This window comes from Rhinoderma darwinii, chromosome 7, assembly GCF_050947455.1.
Source record: "Rhinoderma darwinii isolate aRhiDar2 chromosome 7, aRhiDar2.hap1, whole genome shotgun sequence".
NCBI classification, from domain to species: Eukaryota; Metazoa; Chordata; class Amphibia; order Anura; family Rhinodermatidae; genus Rhinoderma; species Rhinoderma darwinii.
Genome location: NC_134693.1, coordinates 130470274 through 130487540, shown reverse-complemented (window position 1 = coordinate 130487540; position 17267 = coordinate 130470274). Strand labels below are relative to the sequence as shown.

The following is a 17267-nucleotide window of genomic DNA, read 5'->3' as shown; positions in this document are numbered from 1 at the left end:
GTAGCCACGCCCCCTTCCGCAAAGCCCAACCCACTCTCTTTAAAAGTGTCAAGAGCAACAGAAAACGTTAAAAAGTGACAAAAATGCACAGATATGTGTGCGCCATAATCGGTGAATTTTTTTAACACCACTAAAATGGCGTAAACCTTTTTATAAATTCCCCCCGTAGCTCGCGAATGTAATGTGAACACTGCCTAACATTACTTCCTGTGTAAGGGCATTCGGTAAATGCTATAAGGCTATGTTCACATAATATTTTTGTTTTACCTTCGATGTATGCCCTGGTAATGCTCTCAGCGCATTCACCAAACGCATTCATAGGGTCCCATTTAACGTTTTAGCATATGCTCCGGTGTATTCTGGCATACCTTTTTTTTTCAGCTATACTGAAAATCATAGCCGACTACGATTTTTAGTGCAGAGGCATTTGCAGATATTTGGATATTAACAATGTACTGTACATTTCTTTTTCATGGAAACCTATGGTAAATGTACTGTATCCGACCGTATGGCGTACATTTGAACATATCGGGGCTTTACGTTCTACACATTTACCGGGCGATTTCCCTGGCTTATACTCCGAATGTAAAGGCAAAACTTAATGTGAACAGAACCTAATAATGTGTTACCTGATTTATACCCCATTGCTCTATGGAAAATATAATATCCAGGAAATTAAAGAGAATTTTCCGCTGATATTGTACTATGGATAAGCTCCTGGTTGTCGGTAAATATTTTAATTAGAAAACAAGTGAAAAGCTTTTATGAAACTCAATGTAGTGCCAGCTGTCATTCTAACTGAGTGTTTTCTGTAACTTGGGCACATAGGATTGTTTTTGCTAATGGTCAGAATCTTCCAGTAAAATGCATTACAGAAATGCAAGTGTTAGTTTTCAACTTTCCAAAACACTCCCAAAATGTGCCAGATCCAGCAGGAAAGTCCTAGATTCCAGGGGCTGCCCATTGTCCACTGCCCACCAAGACCCAAATGGTGCCAAAAGTCAAGCGGAAAGTGCCGCTATGTCTCTTACTCCATCTTAGAGAAGACATAACTAGAACAGAAAGTAGGAGTAACATCATCATTAACATAGAGAAATTGATCCTCAATGTCAGGAAGGTGGAGGATAAGCTTCTGACTGTGGTGGGACCGGTTATGGAAAGCTGTGGCCGTCTCTGTTATAGGGGGGGCTATGAACATGTATGGGGGTTGTGGCTGTCACTGTTATGCTCACTGTTATTATGGGATGTAGCTGACATTGTAATGGGAAGCAATGGATGTCACTGGTATTAGGGCCTGTGGATGTACGATAGCACAGGAAGAGAAATGGAGTCTTCAAGGGATTTTACACAGGACGATTATCGGGCAGACAAGCGGTCATATAATGCTCGTCCCCATCCATAGGTCCATTTGACAGGAGCACCGATGTCTCGTTGAGCGGCACTCGCTGCATCGGCCGAGTGTTGGCCGGTGTAAAATGGCCTTTTGCTTTAGCGATTGGTGGAGGTCCCAACTCTCCAAACCTCACTGGTGCAAACATCTGACATATCTCAATGACATGACATAAGTTTGTTAAAATATTAACGTAATTAATACTACGGTCCCACTGCAACACTACGATATTACTGCAGGTGATGACAAAACTTCAATGTTTCCCTGGATTTCTTGCGATGGTCGCACAGTCTTTTTTTTTCCCATTGGGAAACATCCACATATCTGTAGGAGTTATGGTAATGACGCAGTATTGCTATATAGTCCTGGCCTAATAGTAAAGAAATTAGATGTCACTTCACCCATTTTGGTATACTTTATCTATAATTTATATTTTCCAGGTATTATTAGTTTTATGAAATAAAACATTACAATGCCCCCGATATTCATTTTAATACATATGATGTTGATAAGCATTAAATGGATGACATCATTTCTCTTCCAATATAAATGATGATGTCATAGTCACCATTAACTGTATTATACAAATTATATAATACCATGAATGAACAGAGACTGAAGTGAACGTTATCTCTGTACAGCACTAGGGAATATGTCAGCGCTATGTAAATAATAGGTAATAAGTCGTTTATGTATTGCACATGTATTGATCCTTGGGGTTTTTTTCTAGGCAATCCTAAGCATCGCTGAAAGGGTTAATATGCCAATTGTGTTTTTATGCTTAGGAAGCTTTGCAAGTGCTGAGTTGATTTTAAACATCTCATCTAATGTTGTCTGCAAAATCCCCTCGGTAGTAACTTAGATGATCCTGGCATTAAGACAATTCTGGCACCGTGTAGTGAGTGCATCCCTGATCAATTCACTGCTGTCAGTATGAGAGAGCCCGGACAACAACACACAACAAGCAAGTCCGCTCGCAGAGCAGGTGAAGTTTCTTTCATTCTCTTTATTTTTATATATAAAAAAAAATTAAAAATTTTTTAGAATCTTAATTATTGCAAATTTCAATTCATTATTTCAAATCGAAATGTCCAAAATGGGTTACAGGCACGGTTTGTCGTATAATCCGGATTAAGATGTCTTGTATTTTTTTAAGGCATGATTTTTAAAATCCCTCTTTCTTCAGATGTCAGAAGCCAAGACCAACAAAAGTATAGTCATCTTCCAAAATGATCAGGAAAACATTGCGTGGCTGGCAGAAGGTAGGTTGAGTTTTTGTCGATTACCATTCAATACTCTACATAAGAATAGACTAGGGACCGTTTAGCTGTCATAGTGTCTTGATGGTATCGGACAAGACAAATCAAGTTGTAGAAAGAAAAGCAAAAAAAAAAGACAAAAATTGGAGTGGGAAATGTTAAATCGAAAATTCAAAAAGATCTGTGTATTTTTTTAAATTTGTATTCCATTTTAGAATGATTGATACAAATACCCCCCCCCCCCCCCAATTAGTATTTTTGTGTAATGGAAAGCTATTGTAATAGAAATCAATCCATATTTGCTAAACTCTAGTGTATAATTTAGCAAACTGGCTGCACAGACTTCGATGTATATTGAACAGCTTGACGCTTGTGGTTAGTTGCTGCTCTATGTGTTTGTGTTTATGTAACATAACTTAGTGGATGTTTTAACAAATAGTATTTTTGTGTTGTAGAAGTCCAGGATCTCACAGTTTTTATGCAGTTTTTGGCTCAGTTTTTTTAGCCAAACACAGGAGTGGACATAAAAAAAAGCGCCGCATCAGCCTTTTCTTTACCTTTCCTTCCTTTTGGATCCACGTCTGGCTTTGGCTCAAAAACAAAGCCAATAAACCTGTATCAAATCTATGCGTGTGATCCTGGTCTTAGACTCAATTATTTGTGTATCAAAATTAAAGGGGTTTTCCACCTTCTGACAACTGATAACCTATCCACCGGATAGGTCATCAGTATATCATCGGTGCGGGTCCAACACGCGGACCCCACACCTTTAAGCTGCTCCGGTGGCCTGCGGGCATTGGATATTATGGCACATAATGCTATTTACGGAGGAAGCAGTTGGCTCCATATATAGCATAGCGGCCATGATGCAGAACTGTAGCTCAGCTCCTATTCACTTGAATACAGTACTGCAGCTCGGCCGCTATTCACGGAGGCACCGGACTAGCTGATCTGTGCGGGGTCCGGGTGTCGGACCCCCACAGATGATGTATTGATGACCTATCCGGTGGATAGGATTAGATGTGGTGCCAATATGGTGGAAATGTATGGGGACGAGCGATTGTAGTAATGAGCGCTTGTCCCCATATATAGCTCCTTGTGAAAGGAGCAAACGAGCGCTGATCAACGTCGGCCTCGTCGGGCCGTGTAATAGGACCCTAAGTCAAATAACTTGCAGATGTTAGTGAACACAGTAGAGTTGAGTTTGTCATTTGATATCATTTTCCATTATATGTTATGTTAGGATTGCAAGTAAACCTACTGAGGTGAAAAACGAACTCCATTTGACAAAGAAAAATGTTTTATTGATGGGGTCCAGGCTCTGTTCTCTAGAAAGAAGGCACTAAAGCCCTGAGTAGGGTGCTAAGCAACTTTGCCCCCTGTTGGCTTCTTCGGGCATTACTTGGGAGAGCTGTAGATGGCCATGGAATTGGATTATGGTCTATTAGACACCTTCAGGTCTCCAGAGAAAAGATGGAGGTCACACATTCTAATGAGCTTTGTTCCAGCGAATGTTTGGAGTGTCGGAGCTTGGACCCCACAAATGAAAGCTTCTGATATATCTTTATAAAAGTTTTCATAGATGGTTCCAGTACTGGGTCCTGGGTTCAAATCTGACCGAGGACAACATTGGAATGAAGTTTGTATTTCCTCAAAGTTCTCTAGTTTCCTCCAAAAAAAACAAAAAACTAAATGTTGGCATTATATAAGCAAGGGTAATAAATAATAATAATTATTATAATAATAGTAATATAATTATAATTTTTTAGTACATTTTGGCTTCAGATGACCATATGAATAGTGTTATCTAGAATATTCTGTCTTATATTACGGTCTTCAGGCCTCTCAATGGCGTGTTCATGATTTCTATAATGATATCCATCCACTCCCAATGATTTTTTTTTTTCTTTTTTGGATGCACAATATGGATCCTTTTTTTTTTACAATTTGTTCCATTTTTGTTTCTGTATTGCATCCGTTTTTTTTCTGTATTTTTTTATATATTTGAATATATTCAATAATTATAATAATATATTTAATATATTTGATTATGTCCAAATAAAGTAGTTCAAATAATCTCTATTAATAGAGTATATATATAGAAGGTTGGAGTCAAATACTAGGGCAGTGATCTCCGACCTGCGGCTCTTCAGCTTTTGCAAAACTACAACTCCCAGCATGCTAGGCGTTGTAATTCTGTGAAAGATGGAGAGCAGAAGGTGGGAGATCACTGCCCTAGTATATGACTCCAACCTTCTATATATACTCTATTAATAGAGATTGTCATTTGGTGCCTACTTATGTTTTTATATTTGCGAAACATCTTTGCCCGGCTGAATAATCTCGCTAGAACACAGCGCTAGGTTATTATGTCAAACTAATTAGAACATACAGCAATCATTTCAGGATGAAAGTTCATCACCAATTGTCTCAATGCATGTCTTCTTTATGTTTAACAATGTTTCAATATGTGAAGGGATTGCAACACCAAAGGTCATTTTCTAAGTGCAAAATGTGACTGCTTAGTACAAATGTGATGTTTTTGCAAAGTTGTGTGAGTATTCAAAGTTATAATTTTCAATAATTTAATAAAGAGGCACCTAAGTAGAGATAAGAAAAATCTATTCCAAAAAAGTTGAATTCGATTCAAATTTCCTAAAAGTTTCGGCAAGATCCAAAACTTTTGGCGGACGCCAAGCTCCATCTTATAAATTTGGAAAAGGAAGAGTGAAGAACAGATTTTAAAAAAACAACATACTCACCTGGTCTCCTGTAGTGATACGTCCCTGCCGGCCTAATGAGATGTATTGTTTTGTCCCATGTGACCGATGCAGACAATCACATGGGACAAAACGATGTCATCTCAGGAGGCCGGCAGGGACGCGTTGCACCAGGGGAGGTGAATATGGTATTTTTTTATATAAGGGCTAGAATTGCAAGTGCCACAATTGCCCTGTTTGACTCTCTGATTTCTTCTAGGACTGTAACCAACTTGGCTACAATCCTAGAACACATCAGAGAGTCAGACGGGGCAATTTGGGCACTTGCAATTCGCAGCAAATTTATTTGGACCAAAATTGGACAGCCGATTCGATAGAATCAGCCCCGAAACAGGTTTTGGGAAACGTGCTAATTTCTATGCCTAAGCAATACAATATAGTAAAAACATATATATATATATATATATATATATATATATATATATATATATATATATATATATAATATATATATATATATATATATATATATATATATATATAACTTGACTACTAATTTTCTTACCATAGAAGAAGCTGGATGAATAAAAATATTCCCTGCTGCATTCAAGATAGCCTAGATATAAGTCCCTGGATATCCAATGGGTTATACAATTCTTGATTATCCAGTGGATCACAAAATCCCCCGTGGTCCAGTGCTGTTTAAAGCGGTGTTCCCGTGGTTTATAAAAAAAAACACCTGGTGATCCATTGGGTTACACAATTCTTAGTTATCAAGTGGGCTATAATATCCCTAATGGTCTAGATGACTCAGTGGTTTATAAAATCCCTGTTGATTCAGTATTTTATAAAACCCCTGGTGGTCCAGTGGTTTATAAAATTCTAAGTCATTTAATGGTTAATAGAATCCCAGGTAATTTAGTGGTGACCCAATGGATTATACAATGTCTGGTAATCCAGTAGGGTTAGAAAATCCCAGGTGATTTGTGAAATCCTTGATGGATTATGAGTTCCTGGTGGTCCAGTGGGTTATAAACTCCCCCCCTGTGAACCAATTTTAGGCTGTATTCACACCATTGCAATTTTCTCATTGTTTTTCCACTTTTTTTTTAATGGAAAGAAAAAAAAATTCCTGTCATTTTCCAAATGACAGCTCGTTGATCGCCGCTCGTTTGCACCTTTCACAAGGAGCTAAGTATGGGGACGAGGGATCGTTACTACGATCGCTCGTCCCCATACATTTCTATCATGCTGAAGACGATAATATTTTGGGCACTTAAAACGATACAATCTGCCGATGAACGAGCATTTGGCCGATGTAAAAGGGCCCTTAGGATAGGCCATCACTAAGCTGCAATACCAGGCACAGCCACTACAAAAGGCCTGAGTAAACAAAGAAGGAGCTGCAGCGCTTGCTGGGGTTCCGCGGCCTGTTCAGTCTACTGATCGGCGGGGATACCGGGAGTCGAACCCACACCGATCTGGTATTAGTGGCAGAGCCGTACCTTCAAGCTCCTGGGCCCCAGTGCAAAATCTGTAACAGCGCCCCCCACCTACCATGTGCCATTTATAATGAGTGTCTCAGGCTACCGGGTCCAGCTATGAATGCTAGCTTTGCAACACCTACAGCTATTCTTCCGATTGATGGCCTTTAATAAGGATAGGCTATCAATATTATAGTCCTGGAAAACCCCTTTCAATGTTACTTTTATGAATTTTGCAGTCAAACATAGATTTTTGTTATATGCAAATGTCTCCGTTCATAATATCTGTTTATATCATTAAGATTTCATAGCCGCTTAGGGGTTTTGCACTCGCAGAATAGAGAAATTCTCCTGACCTGTAAGTAAAGCTCATATACAGTTGCAGAATGCTTTTATTGTTTCTGTACAATAGGAAATGTATTAGTGTATACTCAGCATGTCTCCGCTCTGGTTATAAATATTTTACAACTACGTTCTAAAAAGAATGTATATTTTACATTTTGCTTGTATGATGTATTCACGCAATATTTAAATACAGTTTCTATTTACAGGTGACTTCATATCTATGTAATACAGTTACAAATGATTCAAATGTTAATATATAAAGAGCGAGAAAACAATGAATCCACATTATGTAATCTTCCTAGGGCTGAAAAAGATGAACTGTTACTTTAATGCAAAAAAAATAAAAATAATTACAAGTAAAATGAAATAACAGCAAAATTGATTGATCTTTTATATGAAATTAGAGGTGGTGTTCTGTAGCCAAATCCCCCAAAAACTCGAGAAAGCCGAAATACTTATTTTTAGATTTTTCAAACCATAGTGACCTAAAAAAGGAATGGGATGTTCACCCCCTTCTCTCGATGCTCCAAACTGCAAATATATAAAAATAATAATAATAATATGTCTAACTCCTTGTATTAGGACTTGGGTTTGATGGTCAGGGTTATGTTGGCCCATAAGAGGACTACAGAAATCTCTGGTGACCCAGATTCTGACATTGTAATGAAGCCCAACAGCATCAGACTTGGTTTTCTTGGGTCTACCAGAGGAAATGACTCTGCGGGACCACCCTCAATCTATACAGATCATGTGTATGTCCGCTTTTAATTGCATCGTAAACATTATTTTTGTCATTGTCCACACAGGACATATCATCCAATAAGATGGACAATCGGAGAATGGTGAAGCTTTGTTCTGTTTCATAGACAAATTTCTATATATACAATTTCTTTTATGATTCATTTATACTAGACAGCATTCACACTTGTATTTGGGCATTCCGTCCCTTTGTCGCCTTTAAAGGGGTTGTGTCATGACAAATAGATAGATGTGGGTCCCACCTCAGTGTAGCAATCCTACAGTGCACTGCTACGCTACCAGGATACAGTGGCCAGAGGCGGGATGGGGTAGGTGGACCCCCGTTCATCAGGTCTCAGAGGTGGAACCTGCCTCATCTTCACAACCCCTTTAATGACCAGAAATTTAACGTTTTTGTAATTGTTTTTGTAAACGCTTTCCATCCCCCCTGAGCTGGGTTTTATTCCAATTCCAATTTATTAGGCAGTTATGTGCAAGTTTGGGCTGGCATAATTCGTGCAATTGAAACTGCACATTTCCCAACTAGTCTGTTTTCCCTTTCCCAAGTGACCCACCAAATATGTGGTATTGGCCCCACAGGTTACAATAACTATTGGCCACAGTGCGTAGAAAAGGGGAATGCTAAAAACTGAATATTTAATTACCGAAGGTGTCCACCAAAGGCACACAAGGGGGTCTAAAATTTAAAAAAGACCATTTGTCCATATGGGGCCCAGATACATTTAATTTCAGCCCTGATGAGACCAAATGGAATGTTCTAATAAATATTTGTTCATTTATTTGTTTCCAAATCCAGAACATTTTTATAATTTTTATCATTAGAGTCACATATTGCAAAAAAAAGAAATAAAAAAAATTGCCATAAAATCTAAAAATATGAATATATATTCTTTTTATAATGACAGCAAACCCAGAATTATTTCCGAACAACTACAGGCGCTATATTTTTCTAGAAAGTTTCCTCTACATCTTCACACACTTATCATCGTATAATAATGTATTTTTTAATTGTACGCTCCGTAATATATAAAAAATAAAAATAAATTAAAAATAAATGGTTATATGTTTTTCACTTCTTCTCCCATTATCTCAATTACACTCATAAAAGTGTTGCCTCTTTAGTGAAGGTCGCAATTAAAAATTAAGTCGGCTCCTTGCACGCTTTTTAGAATATTAAAATCCCTCTATAGGAATTGAGAAATAAACTCATTCTTTTTCAAAATGTCATTGCCAGGAGCATCTTTATTTAAAAAAAAATATATATATAAAATTTTTTTGTATTCTGCAAATGAAATAATTTGTTAAAATAGGATTATTAAAGAGCACAGATTTAATACGGGCCGGAGCCTATTGGAGAATTAATAAATAGCCGAGTCTTTTTCTAAATGAACAATTTGAATTACCCATTAAAGTATAGAGAATGAGATTGTGTTTCAATAATAACTTCTCCTCTTCAACCTGTAACCCGCATCCTTCTTAGTCATTTTAAATCCCAAAAGTGCAAGGATATCGACTGCGACAAACGCTTCCCAACTTGACCGGCCGTATTTTTGATTAGATCATGTAGCTACGGATATTAAAACTAATATCATAGCCAAAATACAGATGACAATTGTATATGCATATTTTTAATTGCGTTCCCTACTTCAGACTGCCAGCCATTTAAAAAACAATGTTTTAATGTACGATACCTCACACGAGCGCGATTCAAAAGAGGCCGTAATTCCGGCTGCGATTGGTAAAAAAATAAAAATGCTTTTTCAGCCATCAGTTTGATCATATTATTCAAAGTTAATTGCATTTGCCCTAAAGAGACTTGCAACTTGATATTATATTATTTTTTGTCATTTTCATTTTATTCATCAGTCAATCTTATGTTCTTTTTATTATTTTTTCAAGTTATAGTGTGAGCTTTTAAGGATTTTTAAAGAATTAAAGGGGACTTTTTCTCCTTTGAAATGGTTGGATTCCTTTAGGTACTGCTTAATAATGATTCATGATAGGGGACATATGTATGCAGTGTATTTAGTTTAAAAATACATTCTGTGCTGATTAGTTTAATATTATATATGTATATTATTCAGAACATTGTTTTTCTGATACAAAGCTCCAAATCCCCTTCATAGAATTACTTATTACAATTCTGGCTCCATGTGGTCACCACTAGAGGGAGTTAAGGTAGCTTACGGTAGACTGATTATACTTTGAATGGAACAAGACAATATGCAGTAAGCTGCTAGGCTCCCTCTAGTGGTGACTGCAGGTTGCCAACAATTTAAACTGTATGGCTTTTGTAAATATATAACTTTTCCTTGTGTGAGTGAGATTGAGTGGATAAGCTATTCCTGGTTTAGATGTTTAGCCTTACTCTTGTGTTGTTTACTGTTTTTCACTGATTCTATACTGCTGTAGACATCACTCTGAGCAGCACTTCTGCTCCCTCTCCCCTCTCACAGCATGTAGTCTCACAGACACAGAGATAAAGAGAGAAGCTGCAGCTGCATCACCCTGCCACTCCCTCCATTCTTCTCTCTGCTTTCTTTATACCCTATTACTGTAGGATTGGGAGGTTCTTGAAGAGAGAGCCCATCATGTGGGAAAACAAGCTACTGAAAGAGAATAATGCCACTTTCCATTGATAAGATATGTTATAGTTTCATATATTCCCATGTACTAGGTCCACCAAAATCCATGTAGCAAGTGTAATGTCGGGGTAGGGAGACAGACAAGTGAGCCCTAATCTACCCGCCACTCAGTCCCTGCCTACTTGCAACGACCCGCCCTAGGCGATGGGGGTACAACTGGGCGACGGTCCCTACACTCAATAGGTGCACGACAGACAAACAGACAAGGGTACAAGAAGACAGGGAAATGGGAAAGTTGCCCACGGGGACACCGTGAGCAACAAGCGAAGTGAACGAGCCGAGTCAAACCAGGAGATGAGCGAGGTACAAAAACGCAGAGTAGAAGAGTGGTCAGTAAAGCCAAGGTCAAACACAAGCAGAGGGTCAGTAGTTCAGAAGCTGCAGCAGGGCCAGGAAGCCAGAGAGAAGAATCACAAGCAAAGGAGGAACAGGAAAGGCAGGTATAAATAGACAGAGGGCGGGAGCTAGCTCCGTCTGGCCATCCTGCGATAGGCTCTCCCACTCCTAAGCCTGCCATCCTGAGTGGTGGAAGATGGAGTCAGTCTCACAGACATAGAAGCAGGTGCAGACTGATTACCTATGGGCGTCGACACAGAAGTTGTGTCTGGCAGATCCTTTACAGCAAGTGTGCAATATGCAAAGGAGGGAAATAGGGATCGAAGTCAGTGTCAGGATTTTTTTTATGTTAACCGGGGATCAGATTTGTAATAATGTGAGCAAAGTTTTATCCACAGACAGTTTTGGACAACCTATTTTCATATGGAATTATGGCAATATGGTCCATGGAGGTAAAGAATTGGATATATAGTCTACCCAGCCATATAAGAGAGCAGGATTATGAATGGTGCAACTGTTTCCCCTTGGTTCCTGAACTCTTGACTGCAGCCCCATCATCCCTGTCTACGTGCAATCCTGATTTTCTTTTTGGCTTGGCGTTGACCTTCCAATCCCAACATCTCACAGTTTTTTGCTAAATGAGTTCTAGTACATGGACTCATACGACTACCTCCGAAAGCTACTTGATATCTCCGTCTGGCGGTCCGTGATTACGCACAGCCGGCCTCTGGCAGCCACCCACATTTGCGGCCTGTGCTCCCATATAAAGTGTGGGAGCGAGCACGGTCCGTAAAAAGCAAAAAATAGGACATGTCCCATCTTTTGCGGATCCTTTCTACGGCATGGACACCTTCACATAAATATACAGGAAGGTGTCCTTGGGCAATAGAAATGAATGGGTCCGTAATTCCGTACCGTAATTACAAATAAATTCTAGATTCGTGTGCATGGGGCCTAGCCTGTTATTTTTTATGCACCATGCATTGTTTCATAATAGGACATTTGCCCTCAGTAAACATGTCACCCTTGTTTATTCTCCAAGTTTCTCTCTTCACTACCTCCATTAATAATATAGGGCAGCCTCAGAATCCAATCACCTTAGAGGTGGTGCATCAAAAAAGGCTGCGCCTTTACATGTTGCCTCCAGGGACTGAGTAGCCAGAAAGATGGACATGCACAAAGAAATCAAATCAGCAAATACAGATAGGGAGACAGGGACATAACTGTAGGGGTGCACAGGTCGTGGTCACACTTGGGCCCTGGAGCCTGAGAGGGCACAAAAAAACAATACTTTACATAACGTACAATAGTTGGGGGGCCCTGGGACAACATTTGGGATGGGACCCCAAGTTACACCTCTGTGGGGAGAACAGTTAGTGAATAAGTTGGGCAATTCATCAAATGTGCATAACCATTTAGATACCTGAAGATGATGCAAACCACTTGCCACATTGATGTTACCTGAGCTGGACCTAGTGCATCAATGATATCACCTGTTCCTAGTGAATCCATAGCCTTCAAAGGGTTAAAGTGTGACACTTGCCTGTATTCATTAGTGGCATACTTTAGAGTAACGGAATTACATTGAGGCGGCATGTGCCTACAATTCAATACTATAATGACACCTTTCTTTGAAATAAAGACTTTGCATCAAAACTTAAGAATTTTCCCGAACATATTGCGCTCCGCATACCTTCAGGTATATTAGATTTACTTCTCTAAGGTCAAATGTAGGTTAGTCTTTACTTCTGAAGCTTTCAGAAATTATTCATTACCGTTAACAAGTCATTCAAAACAAACCTTTGTAATTGTTCTTTAAAGGTCTGTCAGCTTGCTCAGCTAAAGCTAGTATCATGTAATTTAGTGTGAAGCTTTTTTGAAAGCTTTCACTCTCTGGGGGTGTCTTAGCTCGAAATGAAAAGAAAGCCTAGTTGCATTGACAGTTTGATCCCAAAGAGAGGAGGTGGCTGTCTGACAGCCTGGTCCTGGGAGCCTGCACGAGACACAGACAAAGGAACATCCAGACTAATTGATGCTCTACAAGCTATCACTCACTGCTGTTAGCGTCAATAACGCTTTAAAGGCTGGGGGCAACCTTGTAGATTTGGTAATGGCAGGAATATTCATTCTAGTGGTCCAGGTAGTAATGTGCGATACCCTTAGAAGTCATAAAGAATACTGAGGATAATATTGGAGTAGAAAAGATAATGTCCGACACTCTATCTACAGTGTAAAAACAAAAACTGTAGATAGAGTGCCGGACGTTATCTTTTTTATTTCCATTTTGCCCTACCTGCTACCGGCGCGGAGAACTTGTCCGGAGCACCGACAGAATTGAAAGCACGGCGTCTGGAAATACAGAGTGAGCGGAAAATTTATTGTATTTTTTACACTGAGGATAACCTATAAGTGTAATCTTTCCAATGCGATTACAGATGTGTTTGCTTCCTTACCTTTCCTCTTGTCTCAACATTTCCTGAGATGTGTGGCACGAGATGACCAGCTTTGAAAGAAAACATATTTTGCGATACTCTGTCACGAGATGTCTATGATATATGTGTCTGTGTGTGGGGTTGTGATGTGAGGTGCAGCCTTTCAAGTGTTTTGCAGCCTGTCGCGATATTGTATTGAATTGGTTTCATGAGAAATTGGAGTCCTTAACCAAATTCAAGAAAAGGTAAGGGTTGACACATCTATATATATTATATTGTCACCTCAAAGGGCATTCTGGAATATTGTATAGCATATTGACATCTACCCAACAAGAGTTTTGAGCTCATTAGTGACTAGAGGTGAAGAAATTGAGTCTACACTAATTGAATTTGGACTGGATTTCCCAAAAGTTTTAAATTCAACGAATTCTGAAACTTTTGGGGTTTGCAGTGCACAAAGCGCCTACTGCTATTTTACAGATTTGAAAATGGAGTACATGATCTCAGACAGGCTTCCCCATAATCCTCCTGCAGCCGAACTTCTCAAAAGGCACTACGGTTATCCCTCCCTCTATCCATACATATTGCTGTCACATTGCACAAGCTGGCTTGCTGTTAAAGAAATTGAAATGGGTTAGATAGAATCCAAGAAGACATCAGAGAGCCAGAAACAAGTTTTCAGGGCAATCAGGGCAATTTGGATTCACAGCAAATTCATTCAGGTTCGAATCGGACCCGAAAAGAATTTCAGGAATTTCCCTCATCTCTATTAATGATGGGAATTGGGGGAGGTCACTTTAAAATCTTGACCTATTGTAAAAGTAAACTAGTTTTGTTCTATTATGCCAAAAATTAAAAATGAAGCAACTAGTGTTGATTAAAAATCTCCTTCTGTTTATTTTATACAGCACCTATGTAATCATATGTGTCTCCGTGGTTACCGACTACAAACAAACTCTGTGTGTAGTCTGATCCTGTATCTTTGTGTAAGGCTGGGTTCACACGACCTATTTTCAGACGTAAACGAGGCGTATTATGCCTCGTTTTACGTCTGAAAATAGGGCTACAATACGTCGGCAAACATCTGCCCATTCATTTGAATGGGTTTGCCGACGTACTGTGCAGACGACCTGTAATTTACGCGTCGTCGTTTGACAGCTGTCAAACGACGACGCGTAAGTGGACTGCCTCGGCAAAGAAGTGCAGGGCACTTCTTTGCCACGTAATTTGAGCTGTTCTTCATTGAACTCAATGAAGCACAGCTCAAGATTTACGAGCGTCTCAGACGGCTCGCAAAATGCGAGGAGGAGCATTTACGTGTGAAACGAGGCAGCTGTTAACAGTCTGTCTTTTCACACGTAAATGCCTCTCATCGTGTGAACATACCCTCACTTTCTTTCTTCTGCAATCTGTTCTACTCTCTGTAGCTTAACAAGGGGTCAGACAGAAGAGAGTAAAACTTTAGGATTGGGCTACACACAGGGTTTGTTTGTAGTCTATAATCAGGGAGACATATAGTTCTGCTCAGGTGCTGTATGCACAAAATGGTTGGATATTCTTAATCCAGACTTTTTGCAAAGTTGATTTATTTTTTAGCTATAAAAAAAGTGTACATGCCCTTAAAATACAGGCACTGTAAATACAACATAAAAAAACAAACCAAAAAAAAAACATCAATGTAAAATTTTAATTCTTAAACTTATTTTAGTCAAATAAGCAGCAAAACTTTTTGGGTCAGTTCACACGTTGCGTGAATACTGCTGATTTTTCGCAACGGAATTAGTTGCAGAAAATACGCAGCAAATACAGTAGCAGCAAAGCGGATGAGATAAAACAAATCTCATCCACACGCTGCATAAATACTGAGCGGAAAAAATGCTCAGAATTTGACCTGTGGTGCAGAATTTTATTCCGCAGCATGTCAATTGTATTTGCGTAAACGCTGCTTATTTGTGGCGGGTTTTTCCCCATTGAGTTCAATGGGGAGGTGAAACCCGTAACAAATAGCAGTTGTTGCGGTTTTTGCTTGGGTTTGCGGCGATTTAGTCGCAAATTTTTTTTTATACTTACCCAGGAGTCTGTGTTTTTTCCTCCAGGCCGGCCTCCTGGGATTACATTTCATCCCATGTGACCCAGGAAAGACAATCACAGGCTGAACTTCATCCCAGTAGGCCGGCCTGGATGACGTCAGAGGGCCGGCCTCCTGGGATGACACTTCATACCATGTGACCTGCGATTGGCTGCAGCGGTCTCCAGGGATGAAACGTCATCCCAGGAGGCCAGCCTGTTATCAGGCCGGCTAAGTGCTGCAATTTTTTGCGGCGGACACTCTGGATGAAAAACTGCACCACAGTTTGGTATAGTTTTTACGTAGCGCATCCGCCCCATGTGAACTCAACCTTAGGGCAGATTCACACGAACGTTGCGTTTTTGCGCGCGCAAACAATGCGGCGTTTTGCGCGCGCAAAAACCATTTGACAGCTGCGTGTGTCATCCGTGTATGATGCGCGGCTGCGTGATTTTCGCGCAGCCGCCATCATAGAGATGAGGCTAGTCGACGGCTGTCACTGTCCAAGGTGCTGAAAGAGCTAACTGATCGGCAGTAACTCTTTCAGCACCCTCGACAGTGAATGCCGAACACAATATCGAGAAACCTGTTCAAAAAAAAGAAAAAGTTCGTACTTACCGAGAACTTCCCGGCCGTTGCCTTGGTGACGCGTCCTTGGTGACGCGCCTCTCTTGACATTGGGCCCCACCTCCCTGGATGACGCGGCAGTCCATGTGACCGCTGCAGCCTGTGCTTGGCCTGTGATTGGCTGGAGCTGTCACTTGGACTGAATTGTCATCCCGGGAGGTCAGACTGGAGGAAGAAGCCGGGAGTTATCGGTAAGTCAGAACTTCGTTTTTTTTACAGGTTCATGTTTTTTGGGATCAGTAGTCACTGAGCCTCCTGACGAAGCCGGTCTATCGGGCGAAACGCGCGTCGAGGCGCTTGTTCACCCAGATCTTCTGATCCTCCACGCTCTTTCAACATGTCTCAGGGTATGTGTATGTGTTTTTGCTAAACCTATACTGACTTTTGGGCTATATTGTCTAACTTTGGCAGCTGCATTTTTCTATAGCTATTTGAGCTACACTATCTCTTGTTATACGTCAATAGCTACACTCTTTTCTTGTGCTGACTCCTATTTAGCAGTATACATATATCTATTTTTTTATACTGCGTTGTCTTTATACGTATTATTGTATACATATCGATTTAGCTGCACCCTTTCTGTGTTGGCTCTGACGTATTATCATTATATGCATGCTGCCACATGTTATCCTGCCCTCCCTTTTTTGTATAGGTTCTGATATTGTACAGGCCACCTTCTCATTTCTATTTGCTACATGTGGGATTTATATTACACACCCCTGGGCTTGTGTTATTATTGGATATTATTCGAGCGTGTGAGTGATCATCCAGGGAGGTGGGGCCCAATGTCAAGAGAGGCGCGTCACCAAGGACGCGTCACCAAGGCAACGGCCGGGAAGTTCTCGGTAAGTACGAACTTTTTCTTTTTTTTGAACAGGTTTCTCGATATTGTGTTCGGCATTCACTGTCGAGGGTGCTGAAAGAGTTACTGCCGATCAGTTAGCTCTTTCAGCACCTTGGACAGTGACAGCCGTCGACTAGCCTCATCTCTATGATGGCGGCTGCGCGAAAATCACGCAGCCGCGCATTATACACGGATGACACACGCAGCTGTCAAATGGTTTTGCGCGCGCAAAACGCAGCGTTGTTTGCGCGCGCAAAAACGCAACGTTCGTGTGAATCTGCCCTTATAGTAGGACAACGTTTTATTGGTATCCTATTACTTACAGTATGTGTTCTTTAAAATAAATGTAATTTTATTT

The 17267-nt window shown here is 40.1% G+C and overlaps 1 protein-coding gene across 1 annotated transcript in view; it reads left to right on the top strand.

The window, feature by feature from the left end:
* Nucleotides 1-2176: 2176 nt before the first annotated feature.
* MDFIC2 (MyoD family inhibitor domain containing 2) overlaps nucleotides 2177-17267 on the top strand; it is a 39540-nt gene continuing 24449 nt past the window's right edge. The window contains exons 1-2 of the mRNA XM_075832406.1: nucleotides 2177-2375; nucleotides 2577-2652. Of these exons, the coding sequence (XP_075688521.1) occupies nucleotides 2577-2652 (76 nt within the window). The 5' untranslated portion in view covers nucleotides 2177-2375. The remainder of the gene's footprint in view (nucleotides 2376-2576; nucleotides 2653-17267) is intronic.